This window comes from Scyliorhinus torazame, chromosome 3 (assembly GCF_047496885.1).
Source record: "Scyliorhinus torazame isolate Kashiwa2021f chromosome 3, sScyTor2.1, whole genome shotgun sequence".
Lineage (NCBI taxonomy): Eukaryota > Metazoa > Chordata > Chondrichthyes > Carcharhiniformes > Scyliorhinidae > Scyliorhinus > Scyliorhinus torazame.
The window spans coordinates 100,746,966-100,760,234 of NC_092709.1; the positions used below are offsets into that span (position 1 = coordinate 100,746,966).

General features: G+C 51.6%; 1 protein-coding gene across 7 annotated transcripts in view; it reads right to left on the reverse strand.

Annotated features, from left to right (window-relative positions):
* fhip1aa (FHF complex subunit HOOK interacting protein 1Aa) overlaps window positions 1–13,269 on the reverse strand; it is a 263,629-nt gene that overhangs the window by 24,879 nt on the left and 225,481 nt on the right. For all 7 annotated transcript variants that reach the window (XM_072496072.1, XM_072496070.1, XM_072496068.1 and 4 more), the window contains one exon: window positions 4,472–4,650. In XM_072496072.1, coding sequence (XP_072352173.1) covers window positions 4,472–4,650 — 179 coding nt within the window. The remainder of the gene's footprint in view (window positions 1–4,471; window positions 4,651–13,269) is intronic.

Consider the following 13,269-nt stretch of genomic DNA (forward strand, 5'->3'; position numbering starts at 1 on the left):
ATCCGGACGGTCATCGTAGATTTAGTGAGATGATGAGGTCGAGACTGGTCGAGTGTGATGGAGGCGAGCTTCGGAAGGTGGTGGGTGGGCCGGTCGGAGGTAGCGGTGGCCAGTGTACGACCGGGTGAGCATGGAGGCGGCAGAGTGGTTCCAAAATGGCGGCCCCCATGGGTCACACGTGGCGGGTGGCATCGAAGATGGCGGCGAAGATGGTGGCCCCCATGGGTCGCACATGGCGGGTGGCAGCGAAGATGGCGGCGCCCACGGGTCGCACATGGCAGGTGGCACGGCAGATGGGGGCGGTCCTGACAGACAACAGGCAGTGCTGCTGGGTCTAGGAACTTTAGGGACAGGTCGGGCCTGGCAAACTTTGGCGAAGTGGCCCTTGCTTCCACACCCGTTGCAAATCGCGTTCTGTGCAGGGCAGCGTTGTCTGGGGTGCTTACCCTGGCCGTACAAGTAGCATTTTGGGCTTCTGGCGTTGGCGGCCCGCACTCGAATCGGGTGATGGCGGCGCCCACGACGTCCACGAGGGTGCCTCGTGGTCGGTTCTGGGAAGCCACTTCCAGCGAGTTTGAGAGCTGCACTGTCTCTGGGAGGCCGAGTGTACCCCCTTCTAGCAAGCGCTGGCGGATGCAATTGGATTTGATGCCCGCGACATAGGCGTCCCTGATCAGCAGCTCTGTGTGTTGGACAGCCGATACCGCCTGGCAAGCACAGTTCCGGCCGAGTACCCGCAAGGCACGCAGGAATTCGGCTTGTAATTCTCCGGGGCGTTGTCGCCTCGTGGCAAAAAGGTGCATGGCGTACACCTCGTTTACTGCCTTTACGTACTGTCCCTTCAGCAGCATTATCGCCTCCGTATACAAGGGGGCGTCTCTGATAAGAAGGAAAACTTGCGGGCTCACCCATGCGTTGAGTATTTGAAGCTTTGGAGGTCGGTGACGTCGTCGGTGGAGGATCTGAGATAAGCTTCGAAGCAGCTTAGCCAGTGCGCGAATGTCGCAGTGGCGTCGGCTGCTTGTGGGTCCAGCTCCAGGCGATCAGGCTTGAGTGATGAATTCATCTTAAAAGTTTAGCTTATTAAATTGATGTGCCATCAATGAACACAAGACGAGTAGTGAACAAAACTGTGGCTTTAATAAACTAAACAGAAAGCCTCCGGGCCACTGATCCTGAACTGGGGTAGGGCCGGAGGTCAGCCACCTTTATACCGAGTGGAGGCGGAGCCATCAAGCAGTGGTTTACCACAACACATGTAGTACAGTAACAGTTTACCACAATACATATAATACTAACAGTGGTTTACCACACACATTAAACTCCTTTAAGGGCAGCACAGTGGCACAGTGATTAGCACCGTTGCCTCACAGCGCCAGGGACCCAAGTTCAATTCCGACCTTGGTTAACTGTGCAGAGTCTGCACATTCTCCCCGTGACTGCACGGCTTTCCTCCGGGTGCTCTGGTTTCCTCCCACAGTCCAAAGATGTACAGGTTAAGTGGATTGGCCATGATAAATTGCCCCTTAGTATCCAAAGATGTGCAGGTTAGGTGGGATTATAGGGATAGTGTGGAGGGGGGTAGGCCTCGGTAGGGTGCTTATTCAGAGGTGCAGACTCGATGGGCCGAAAGGCCTCCTTCTGCATTGTAGGAATTCTATGGTTCTTGGAGGAGCTGGTTAAGGGGTTGGGGAGTATGCAGGCGGGCAAGGCCCCGGGGCCGGATGGGTTCCCGGTCGAATTCTACAGGAAGTTTGTGGAACTGTTGGGTCCGTTGTTGGTGAGAACTTTTAACGTGGCGAAGGAGGAAGGGATTGTCCCCCCGACGATGTCTCAGGCGCTGATCGCGCTGATCCTCAAGCGGGACAAGGACCCGCTGCAGTGTGGCTCGTATAGGCCGATTTCGCTCCTTAATGTGGATGCCAAGTTGGCGAAGGTCCTGGCCACTAGGATTGAGGATTGTATCCCGGGAGTGATACATGAGGATCAGATGGGGTTTGTGAAGGGCAGGCAGCTGAATGCAAATGTGCGGAGGCTCCTGATTGTGATCATGATGCCCTCGGATGGGGGAGGGGGGTGGGGGGTGGGGGGGAGAGGTGGAAGTGGTGGTGGCAATGGACGCGGAGAAGGCCTTTGATCGGGTGGAGTGGGAGTACCTGTGGGAAGTGCTGGGCAGGTTTGGGTTCGGGGAGGGGTTCATAGGGTGGGTCAAATTGTTATACCAGGCCCCGGTGGCGAGCGTATCGACGAATCGGCGGAGGTCAGAGTACTTTGGCTGTACCGTGGGACGAGACAGGGGTGCTGTTTGCCCTGGCAATTGAGCCGCTGGCCATGGCACTAAGGGAGTCTCAGAAACTGGAGGGGGCTGGTCCGGGGAGGGGAGGAGCATTGGGTCTCGTTATATGCAGATAACCTGCTTTTGTATATTGCAAATGCAGTGGAGTGGATGGCAGAGGTCATGCAGACCCTCAGGGAGTTTGGAGACTTCTCAGGATATAAGCTTAATGTTGGGAAGAGTGAGCTCTTTGTGGTGCATGCGAGGGGTCAGGAGAGGAGGCTGGAGGAGCTGCCGCTCAAGAGGGTGGAGAGGAGTTTTCGGTATTTGGGTATCCAGGTGGCCGGGTGTTGGTGGGTCCTGCACAAGCTCAATTTGGCGCGGTTGGTAGACCAGATGGAGGAGGACTTTAGGAGATAGGACGTGTTGCCACTCTCCCTGGCGGGTAGAGTGCAGTCCGTTAAGATGACGGTCCTCCCTAGGTTCTTGTTCGTGATCCAGTGCCTGCCCATTCTCATCCGCAAGGCCTTTTTTAAGCGAGTGAGCAAGAGCATTATGGGATTCGTCTGGGCAAGTAAGACCCCGAGGGTCAAGAGACTGTTTTTGGAGCGCAGTCGGGGCGGGGGTGGGCTGGCGCTACCGAATCTGTGTAGTTACTACTGGGCAGCTAATGTGGCAATGATCCGGAAATGGATAATGGAGGGAGAGGGGGCGGCGTGGAAAAGGCTAGAAGCGGCGTCATGTGTGGGTACTACCCTGAGGGTGCTGGTGACAGCACCGTTGCCGCTACCGCCGACGCGGTACACCACGAGCCAGGTGGTGGCGGCGACACTGAGGATCTGGGGGCAGTGGAGACAGCATAGGGAGGAAGTGGGGGCCTCAATCTGGTCTCCGATACGGAATAACCATAGGTTTGCACCGGGCAGGATGGATGGCGGATTCCTAAGCTGGCATCGGGTGGGAATTAAAAGGATGGGGGACCTATTTATTGACGGGACTTTTGCCAGTCTGAGGGCGCTGGAGGAGAAATTTGGGTTACCCCGGGAAATGCTTTCAGGTATATGCAGGTGTGGGCGTTTGTGAGGAGGCAGGTAGGGGAATTTCCGCTGCTGCCTGCACGGAGGATTCAGGACAGGGTGATTTCGGGTGTGTGGGTCGGAGAGGGCAAGGTCTCGGCGATTTACCAGGAGCTGCAGGAGGCGGAGGAAGCCTCGGCGGAGGAGCTGAAGGGCAAGTGGGAGGAGGAGCTGGGTGAGGGCCTGTGGACGGATGCCCTGGGCAGGGTTAACTCCTCTTCGTCTTGCGCCAGACTCAGCCTGATCCAGTTTAAAGTGGTGCACAGGGCGCATATGACTGGGGCGAGGATGTGTAAGTTCTTTGGGGTAGGGGACAGGTGTGTGAGGTGTTCGGGGAGCCCAGCAAATCACGCCCATATGTTCTGGGCATGTCCGGCGCTTGAGGGGTTCTGGAGGGGCTTCGCAAGGGTTATGTCCAGAGTCTTGGGTACGCGGGTAAAAGCGAGCTGGGGGATAGCAATATTTGGGGTATCAGACGAGCCGGGAGTGCAGAAGCCGAAGGAGGCCGGAGTTCTGGCCTTTGCCTCTTTGGTAGCCCGGAGATGGATCTTGCTAATGTGGAGGGACGCGAAGCCCCCAAACGTGGAGGCTTGGATCAATGACATGGCGGGGTTTCTCAGGTTGAAGATAAAGTTTGCCTTGCGAGGGTCTGTACAGGGGTTCTCCAGGCGGTGGCAACCGTTCCTAGACTTTCTCGCAGAACGTTAGGTGGAGGTCAATCGCAGCAGCAACCCGGGGGGGGGGGGGGGGGGGGGGTGTCTTGTTTTGATTATTGTAGGGGGCGTTGCCCCATCTTTGTTCTTAGTTGGTTAGATAGTTTAATGGGTCGAGGTTTAAGTTGCTTTGTGTGCTGGTGTAATGCCCTTTTTATTTCTCTTTTGCATATTTTCTTTCCTTTCTGGAATGTTTTGTAAAAATTTATTGAAACATTTTGAATAAACATTTAAAAAAAAAAAAAAGGAATTCTATGGTTCTAAGGAACAATCCCCTTCCCTCAACTGGAACTAGTGAAAGGGAACTTTTAGTACAAGGTCAAATCATCCAATTTGTTTGCTTTTAAATGCTGTTATTTAAAGCTAGATTATAAACCTTGGTGAAGCTCTGTTCACCACAGCTGTACCTGATAGAGTGAGCGTACACTGGGCTGAAAGACCATGTTTGTGTTGAGCAAGAAAGAACGGAGGAGGGGCTGTGGATAACAAGCCAGTTGAGAGACAATCCCTGTGAGCAGCAAGTTTACGTGCAATTCATTTTCCGGCATATTCTCCAGCTTGGACAATAAAACGCTGATGAATGGTCCTGTAAACAGAAAGGTCAAGTGAGTCAAGGGAAGATACTTATAGCAATCGGTCAATTACCACCTTGACTGCCAGCGACACAAAGCACCTTTAACAGGTTGCCTGACTGTACTGTTCAAAAATCCTTCCTTAACAAAGAATTCACATCATCCCACCTGGCTAGAATATGGAAAATGGGATAGTTGAGCATGGCACCAACGGAACTCTGTGGCTTTGGAACCTTACCCTAGCAGAAATCAACACATACAAGGAAAGAGGTGACAAACGTAGAGCAGTGGGGGGGGGGGGAGTGGGAGGGGGGGGTTTATTAAATTTTCTGCATATAGATCAATAAGGAATGATTATTGTTCAACAATTTTTAAAAAAATAGATTTAGAGTACCCAATTATGTATTTATTTTTCAATTAAGGGGCAATTTATCGTGGCCAATCCACCTAACTTGCACATCTTTTGGGTTGTGGGGGTGAAACCCGCGCAGAAACGGGGAGAATGTGCAAACTCCACACAGTCAGTAACCCACGGCCAGGATTTGAACCTGGGTCCTCAGCGCCACAGTCCCAGTGCTAACCACTGCGCCGCCCTAATGTTTTTAATACTGAATTGATTTATCTCAACCAGCATTTACAATCGGTTTCAATGGTTCTCGGTCTATGGGGAGGAGAAATTAAAATTTAAGCAATGTTCCCATTTCTGCCATGTCTGATGGAACATGTTGAATGGCAGAACAGACTGAACAAAGAACAGTACAGCATAGGAACAGGCCCTTCGGCCCTCCAAGCCTTCGCCGATCATGATTCCTGTCTAAACTAAAACCTTCTGCACTTCCGGGGTGTGTATCCCTCTATTCCCATCCTATTCATGCATTCATCAAGATGCCTCTTAAACGTCGCTATTATACCTGCTTCCACCACTTCCCCGGCAGCGAGTTCCAGGCACTCACCACCCTCTGTGTAAAAAAGCCTAGCCTCGCACATCTCCTCTAAACTTTTCCCTTCATACCTTAAACCTATGTCCCCTAGTACTTGACTTTACCACCTTGGGAAAAAGCGTCTGACTATCCACTCTGCCCATGCCCCTCAATTTTGTAAACCTCTTTCAGGTCGCTCCTCAACCTCCTTTGTTCCAGTGAAAACAATCCAAGCTTATCCAGCCTCTACTCATAGCTGATACACTCGAGAACAGGCGATATCCTGGAAAACCTCTTCTGTACCCTCTCCAAAGCATCCACATCCTTCTGGTAGTGTGGTGACTAGAATTGTACAGAATATCCCAAATGAGGCCTAACTAAGAATCTGTACAGCTGCAGCAAGACTTGTCAATTTTTATACTCAATGCCCCGATCGAAAAGCAAGCATGCTATGTGCCTCCTTGACTACCTTATCCACCTGCATTGCAATTTTCAGTGATCTGTGGACCTGTCTGCCCAGATCTCTCTGCCAGTCATTACTCCTTAGGGCTTTGCCACTTACGACATAATTTCCACCTGTATTAGACCTTTCAAAATGCATTACCTGAAAATGAATGAAATTAAAATGAAAATCGCTTATTGTCACAAGTAGGCTTCAAATGAAGTTACTGTGAAAAGCCCCTAGTCGCCACATTCCGGCGCCTGTTCGGGAAGGCTGGTACGGGAATTGAACCGTGCTGCTGGCCTGCCTTGGTCTGCTTTAAAAGAGAGCGATTTAGCCCAGTGTGCTAAACCAGCCCCTCGATAAACCTCATATTTGTCCAGATTAAACACCATTTCTCTGCCCAAGTCTCCAGCCAACGTATATCCTGCTGTATCCTCTTCGCTATCCGTAACTCCGCCAATCTTTGTGTCGTCCACAAACTTACCAATCAGACCAGCTACATTTTCCTCCAAATCATTTATATATACTGTGAACAGCAAAGGTCCCAGCACCGATCCCTGCGGAACACTATTAGTCACAGCTTTCCATTCAGAAAAGCACTCTTCCACCACTACCCTCTGTCTTGTGACAGAGCCAGTTCTGTATCCGAGCCAGTTCTGTATCCATCTTGCCAGCTCACCTCCCATCCTGTGTGACTTCACCTTTTGTAACAGTCTACCATGAGGAACCTTGTCAAAGGCCTTACTGAAGTCCATGTAGACAACATCCATTGTCCTTCCTTCATCAATCATCTTCGTCATGTCCTCAAAAAATGGGATCAAGCTAGTGAGACACAACTTCCCCTTCACAAAACCACATTGCCTATCGCTAATAAGTCAATTTATTTCCAAATGTGAGTAAATCCTGTCCCGAAGAATCTTTCCCAATAATTTCTCTACCACTGACATAAAGCTCACCAGCCGATAATTTCCTGGATTATCACTGCTGCCCTTCTTAAACAAAGGAACAAAGTTGACTAATACCCAGTCCTCTGGGGCCTCCCAATGAGGATACAGAGACTTCTGTCAAGGCCCAAGCAATTGCCTCCCTCAGTATTCTGGGTAGATCCCATCAGGCCCTGGGGACTTATCTACCATATTGCTTTTTAAGACGCCCAACACCTCCTCCTTTTTGATATTGACATGATCCAGAATATCTACCTACCCTTCCCTAGACTCATCATCCACCAAGTCCTCCTCTTTGTGAATACTGATGCAAAGTACTCATTTATTACCTCGCCAATTCCTCTGGCTTCACACACAGATTCCCTCCTCAGTCCTCTGGCTCGGAAAAGTTAATATGCAAGAACTGCAAGTGATTCAGGAAGTCAAATGGAATGTTGTTGTTGGAAGGGGGATGGAATTTAAAAGTAGGGATGTTTTACTACAATTGTGCAGGGTGTTGGTGAGATACAACCATATTGTGTATAGTTTTTGTCTCCTTATTTAAGAAAGGCATTAGAAGAAGTTCAGTGAAGGTTCACGTGACCGATACCTGGGATGTAGGAGTTATGAGGAACAGTTGGACAGGCTGGTCCTTTATCCATTGGAGTTTAGAAGATTAAGAGATGATCTGATTGAAACATATAAAGATCCTGAGGGGACTTGACAAGGTGGATGTTGAAAAGATGTTTCCCCTTGTGGGAGTTTAAAAGTAATGGGTCTCCCATCTAAGGTGAAGATGAGGAGTATTATTTTCTCTCAAGTGGGCGGTGCGGTGGCACAGTGATTAGCACTGCTGCCTCACAGCGCCAGGGACCCATTGTCTGTGCGGAGTCTGCACGTTCTCCCCATGTTTGCGTGGGTTTCCTCCGATTGCTCCAGTTTCCTCCCACAGTCCAAAGATGTGCGGGTTAGGTGGATTGGCCATGCTAAATTGCCCTTTAGTGTCCAGGGATGTGCAGGTTAGATTACAGGGATAGGGCGAGGTGGAAGGGGGAGTGGGTGGAGTGCTCTTTCGAATGGTCTGCGCAGACATGATGGGCCGCCGAATGGTCTCTTTCTGCGCTGTAGGAATTCTATGGTTCTACCCTTTTGCTCTTTATATATGTATAATGTTATAACCTGCCTACTGACGATTGGCTGGGGACTAATGATTATCCCACAATCCTATGGGAGTATGAACTTCCCCAATGAGGGGGGCGGAGAAACTCCTACTATAAATAAGCTGGCCAGTCCAGGAACCAGGAGGAAGGAGAAGGTAGCAAGGGAAGTTACTGCTATGTATATATTGTTATAGTAAATAAACTTTATTATTTTGTATCCTTAAAACTCGTGCTGGATTCTTCGGGGCCCTTACAAAACTGGCGACGAAGGTAAAAGTGAATAGCTGTCTACACTGCTGAAGCCACCTCCCTGGATTTTTGTTGGATACAGGTTGGAAGTTGTTTTCTATTATACCATGCCTCTGTACGGACGTTTGGATGTTTTTGATGCTGCGCTGGAAAGCTGGAACCAGTACACGCAACGGATGCGTTACTATTTCCGGGCAAACAATATCACTGAAAACGAGCGCCAGGTGGTCATATTGCTCACCGCCTGCGGACCGCATACGTTTGGGGTGATTAGGAGCCTTACGTACCCAGCTGCGCCGGACACCAAAACGTTTGACGAACTTGTGAATATAGTGGGGCAACACTTTAACCCAACCCCGTCCACGATAGTCCAGCGTTACCGGTTTAATACCGCTGAGAGGACCCCTGGAGAATCCCTTGCCGATTTTTTATCCAGGCTACGCGGGATTGCGGAATACTGTGACTATGGTGAGACCTTGTCAGAAATGTTACGCGACCGTTTGGTTTGCGGTATTAACAATGCGGCCACCCAGAGAAAGTTGTTAGCAGAGCCAACATTGACTTTTCAACAGGCAATACAAATAGTCTTGTCCCGAGAGAGCGCAGAGCGAGGAGTACAGGAGCTACAGGGAATGGAAGTGCATGCCTTGGGGCGAAACCCTTTCCGCCCAAAAACGTCCCCCCGCACTCCTGCGGTACCTTGGGCGAGGCAACGACCAGACCGACGCCAGTGGCCATCGGACATTCCTCCCCGAAGGGAGCCTTCTCCAGAGCCAATGGATGAGGAGCCATGTCCGTGTCAGACTTGTAGGCGCCGACCCCGTCGCGGACGGCGGTCCTGGGGACGCCAGAGGCGCCGTCGTTCCGACCGAAACTGGGACCAGCCCAGGGGCCGTAACTGGGACCAGCCCAGAGGCCGTACCTTCCATGTGGATGAACCTGCGGCGACCACTCCTGAGGACGTGGAGACGGAGGACGACTGCCTGCAGCTGCATTGTGTGGCAGCTCCCCGTGTGGCCCCCATTAAGGTGACAGTACGGGTCAATGGTCACCCGCTGGAGATGGAGTTGGATACTGGCGCAGCGGTCTCCGTGATCGCCCAGAGGACATTCGACCGCATCAAGCAGGGTATACAGACCCTTACACTAACTGACTCACAGGCCAGGTTGGCCACCTACACGGGGGAACCACTGGACATTGCAGGAACTACAATGACCCCTGTTGTCTATGGACGCCAGGAGGGGCGTTTCCCACTTATCGTAGTGCGTGGCCATGGGCCCAGCCTGCTGGGTCGGGACTGGTTGCGCCATTTGCGGTTGCAATGGCAGCACATCCTCCAAACAGTTTCTGGAGGGTTGACTGAGGTGCTAGGACGATACCCAGAGGTATTCCAGCCTGGTCTGGGGAAAATAAAAGGGGCCGTAGCCCGTATCCAAGTTGAACCAGGAGCCACACCGCGCTATTTCCGGGCGCGCCCAGTGCCTTACGCTTTGCTCGAGAAGGTAGAAGGGGAGCTCACTCGTTTGGAGAGTTTAGGTATTATCAGGCCTGTCCGTTTTGCTGACTGGGCAGCACCAATTGTGCCAGTAATGAAGCCAGATGCCACAGTTCGCTTGTGTGGCGATTATAAACTTACAGTGAATACTGTTTCCCGACTCGACCGATACCCAATGCCTCGCATAGAGGATCTCTACGCGAAACTTGCAGGCGGACTCTCATTCACAAAATTAGATATGAGTCACGCCTACCTGCAGTTGGAGCTGGACCCTGCCTCCCGACCATATGTAACAATTAACACACACCGGGGCCTGTATGAATATACACGGTTGCCCTTTGGAGTATCCTCTGCCTGCGCAATTTTTCAACGTGTTATGGAGGGCATTTTGAGAGGTTTACCACGTGTGGCTGTCTACCTAGATGACGTGTTGATTACAGGGACGTCGGAGCAAGAGCATTTGGAAAATCTGGAGGCTGTCCTTAAACGCCTTTCGGAGGCTGGAGTCTGTTTACGTCACACAAAGTGCGTATTTCAGGCAAAAGAAGTAGTCTACCTAGGTTATCGGGTGGACCGCGAGGGTCTGCACCCCGTCGCAGAGAAGGTGCGTGCAATTCAACATGCCCCCACCCCGACTGACACTTCGCATCTTCGTTCTTTTCTCGGTCTCGTAAACTATTACGGGAAGTTCCTCCCCAATCTGGCAACTACGCTGGCCCCCTTACACCTGCTGCTAAAGAAAAATCACACCTGGGTTTGGGGTCAGCCGCAAGAAACCGCTTTCCGGCGGGTAAAGCAACAATTGTCGTCATCTGGGTTACTAACCCACTGTGATCCGGGAAAGCCTTTGCTCGTCACATGTGATACATCCCCGTATGGTATTGGGGCTGTCCTGTCCCACAAGATGGAGAACGGGGCCGAGCGACCGATAGCTTTCGCCTCCCGCACATTGAATGCAGCGGAGAAGAAGTACGCGCAGATCGAGAAGGAGGGCCTGGCAGTGGTTTTCGCGGTGAAACGCTTCCACCAGTATGTGTACGGCCGCCATTTCACTATCGTGACTGATCATAAGCCCCTGCTGGGACTCTTCAGAGAGGATAAGCCGATACCGCCCATTGCTTCTGCACGGATCCAGCGCTGGGCTTTGTTGCTTGCTGCATATGAGTATTCTCTGGAGCACAAACCAGGTACGCAGATAGCAAATGCCGACGCACTGAGCCGATTGCCTTTATCGACCGGCCCCATGTCGACCCCCACGACCGGTGAGGTGGTCGCAACCCTAAATTTTATGGACACCTTGCCTGTCACGGCATCACAGATCCGTGAGTGGACCCAGACGGAGCCAGTCCTGTCAAAGGTTCGGCACATAGTCCTGTATGGTGGGCAGCATAGACAGCTCCCAGGCGAGTTACGGGCATTTTCCTCCAAGCTGTCAGAGTTCAGCGTGGAAGACGGCATCCTCTTGTGGGGGACGCGTGTGGTTGTCCCGGAAAAAGGCCAGGAGCTGATATTATCAGACTTGCACAATGGGCATCCGGGCGTGACCAAGATGAAAATGTTGGCCCGGAGTTATGTCTGGTGGCCAGGCCTCGACACCGACATTGAGAAGGTGGCCCAAAACTGCTCCATTTGCCAGGAGCATCAGAAGCTTCCGCCGGCCGCGCCCCTACATCACTGGGAATGGCCAGGGCGGCCTTGGGCACGCTTACATGCAGATTTCGCAGGCCCTTTTCAGGGATCCATGTTCCTTCTACTAATTGACGCCCAGTCCAAATGGCTGGAGGTGCATAAGATGCAGGGGACAACGTCCTGCGCAACAATTGAAAAAATGCGTTTATCATTTAGCACGCATGGCCTCCCCGAGGTGCTGGTCACGGATAATGGCACTCCATTCACGAGTGAAGAGTTTGCTAGGTTTACAAAGATGAACGGCATCCGCCATATCCGCACTGCCCCTTACCACCCGGCTTCAAATGGGTTGGCAGAGCGTGCAGTGCAAACATTCAAAAGAGGCCTAAAGAAGCAGTCTTCCGGATCAATGGACACGAGACTGGCTCGGTTTTTGTTTACGTACAGGACCACCCCCCATACAGTGACTGGGGTAGCTCCCGCAGAACTCCTAATGGGCCGGAGACTTCGCACCCGCCTTAGTATGGTCTTCCCGGACATTGGCGCAAAAGTACGCCGCACACAAGAACGGCAGGGACCGGGATTGTCTCAGCATCGTCCGATTCGGCAGTTTGCGCCCGGTGACCCAGTATTCGTGCGGAATTTTGCTGGTGGTGCCCAATGGGTTCCTGGGGTAATCTTTCGCCAAACGGGCCCTATATCGTACCAAGTGCAAGCCCAGGGTCGTATCCAGCGAAAACATGTAGACCACGTCCGGTCCAGAAGATCATCCCCGCAAAAGATTCCCCGCCCCCGGAGCTCAGTTCAACAGCGGCAAAGACCAGAAACAAGGGAAGGTAGTCCTCCAAATCTTCCACTGGTGCCTCACTCAAAGCCTGCGCAGGTCATGACGGGACCGAATGGGGACAGAGACGCTGACATGACGGAGGCAGCAGACTCTGACTCAGAGATGGAGACACAGGATGAATCAGAGGGGGAATCCTCGGGTCCACAGGCCGTGGATGTACAACCGCGCCGTTCATCACGGAAGCGCTGGTCTCCGTCTCGTTATACGCCGCCTGATCCAGCGCCGCGTGCAAATGGCGTCCGGCCTGCGGCCAAACGAGTTCGACGCCTCCCTTCGCCAGGGCCTACGGTGGATTCCTTGGACTTTGGGGGGGAGGGATGTTATAACCTGCCTACTGACGATTGGCTGGGGACTAATGATTATCCCACAATCCTATGGGAGTATGAACTTCCCCAATGAGGGGGGCGGAGAAACTCCTACTATAAATAAGCTGGCCAGTCCAGGAACCAAGAGGAAGGAGAAGGTAGCAAGGGAAGTTACTGCTACTGCTATGTATATATTGTTATAGTAAATAAACTTTATTATTTTGTATCCTTAAAACTCGTGCTGGATTCTTCGGGGCCCTTACAAAATATAAAATGCCTTGGGATTCTCCTTAATCCGGTTTGCCAAGGATTTTTTGACCCTTTTCATGACCCCCTTTAGCCCTTCTAACGCCTGGTATACGTTCCTTCCTACTTTCTTTATATTCTTCAAGTGTCTGTTCTCAGCCTTCTAGACCTTACGAATGCTTCCTTTTTGACTCGGCACACAATATCCCTCGTTATCCAAGGTTCCTGAAACTCGCCATCCAGAAACGTGCTGGGTCCTAAATACCAATCACATGGTAAGACCCCCACATGTCAGATGTTGATTTACCTAAATCTACATTCCTCAGTTCCTGTCTAATATTGTTGAAATTAGCAATCGCCCAATTTAGCACCTTCATCTGAGGACTACTCTTATCTTTATCTCTGAGTACCTTA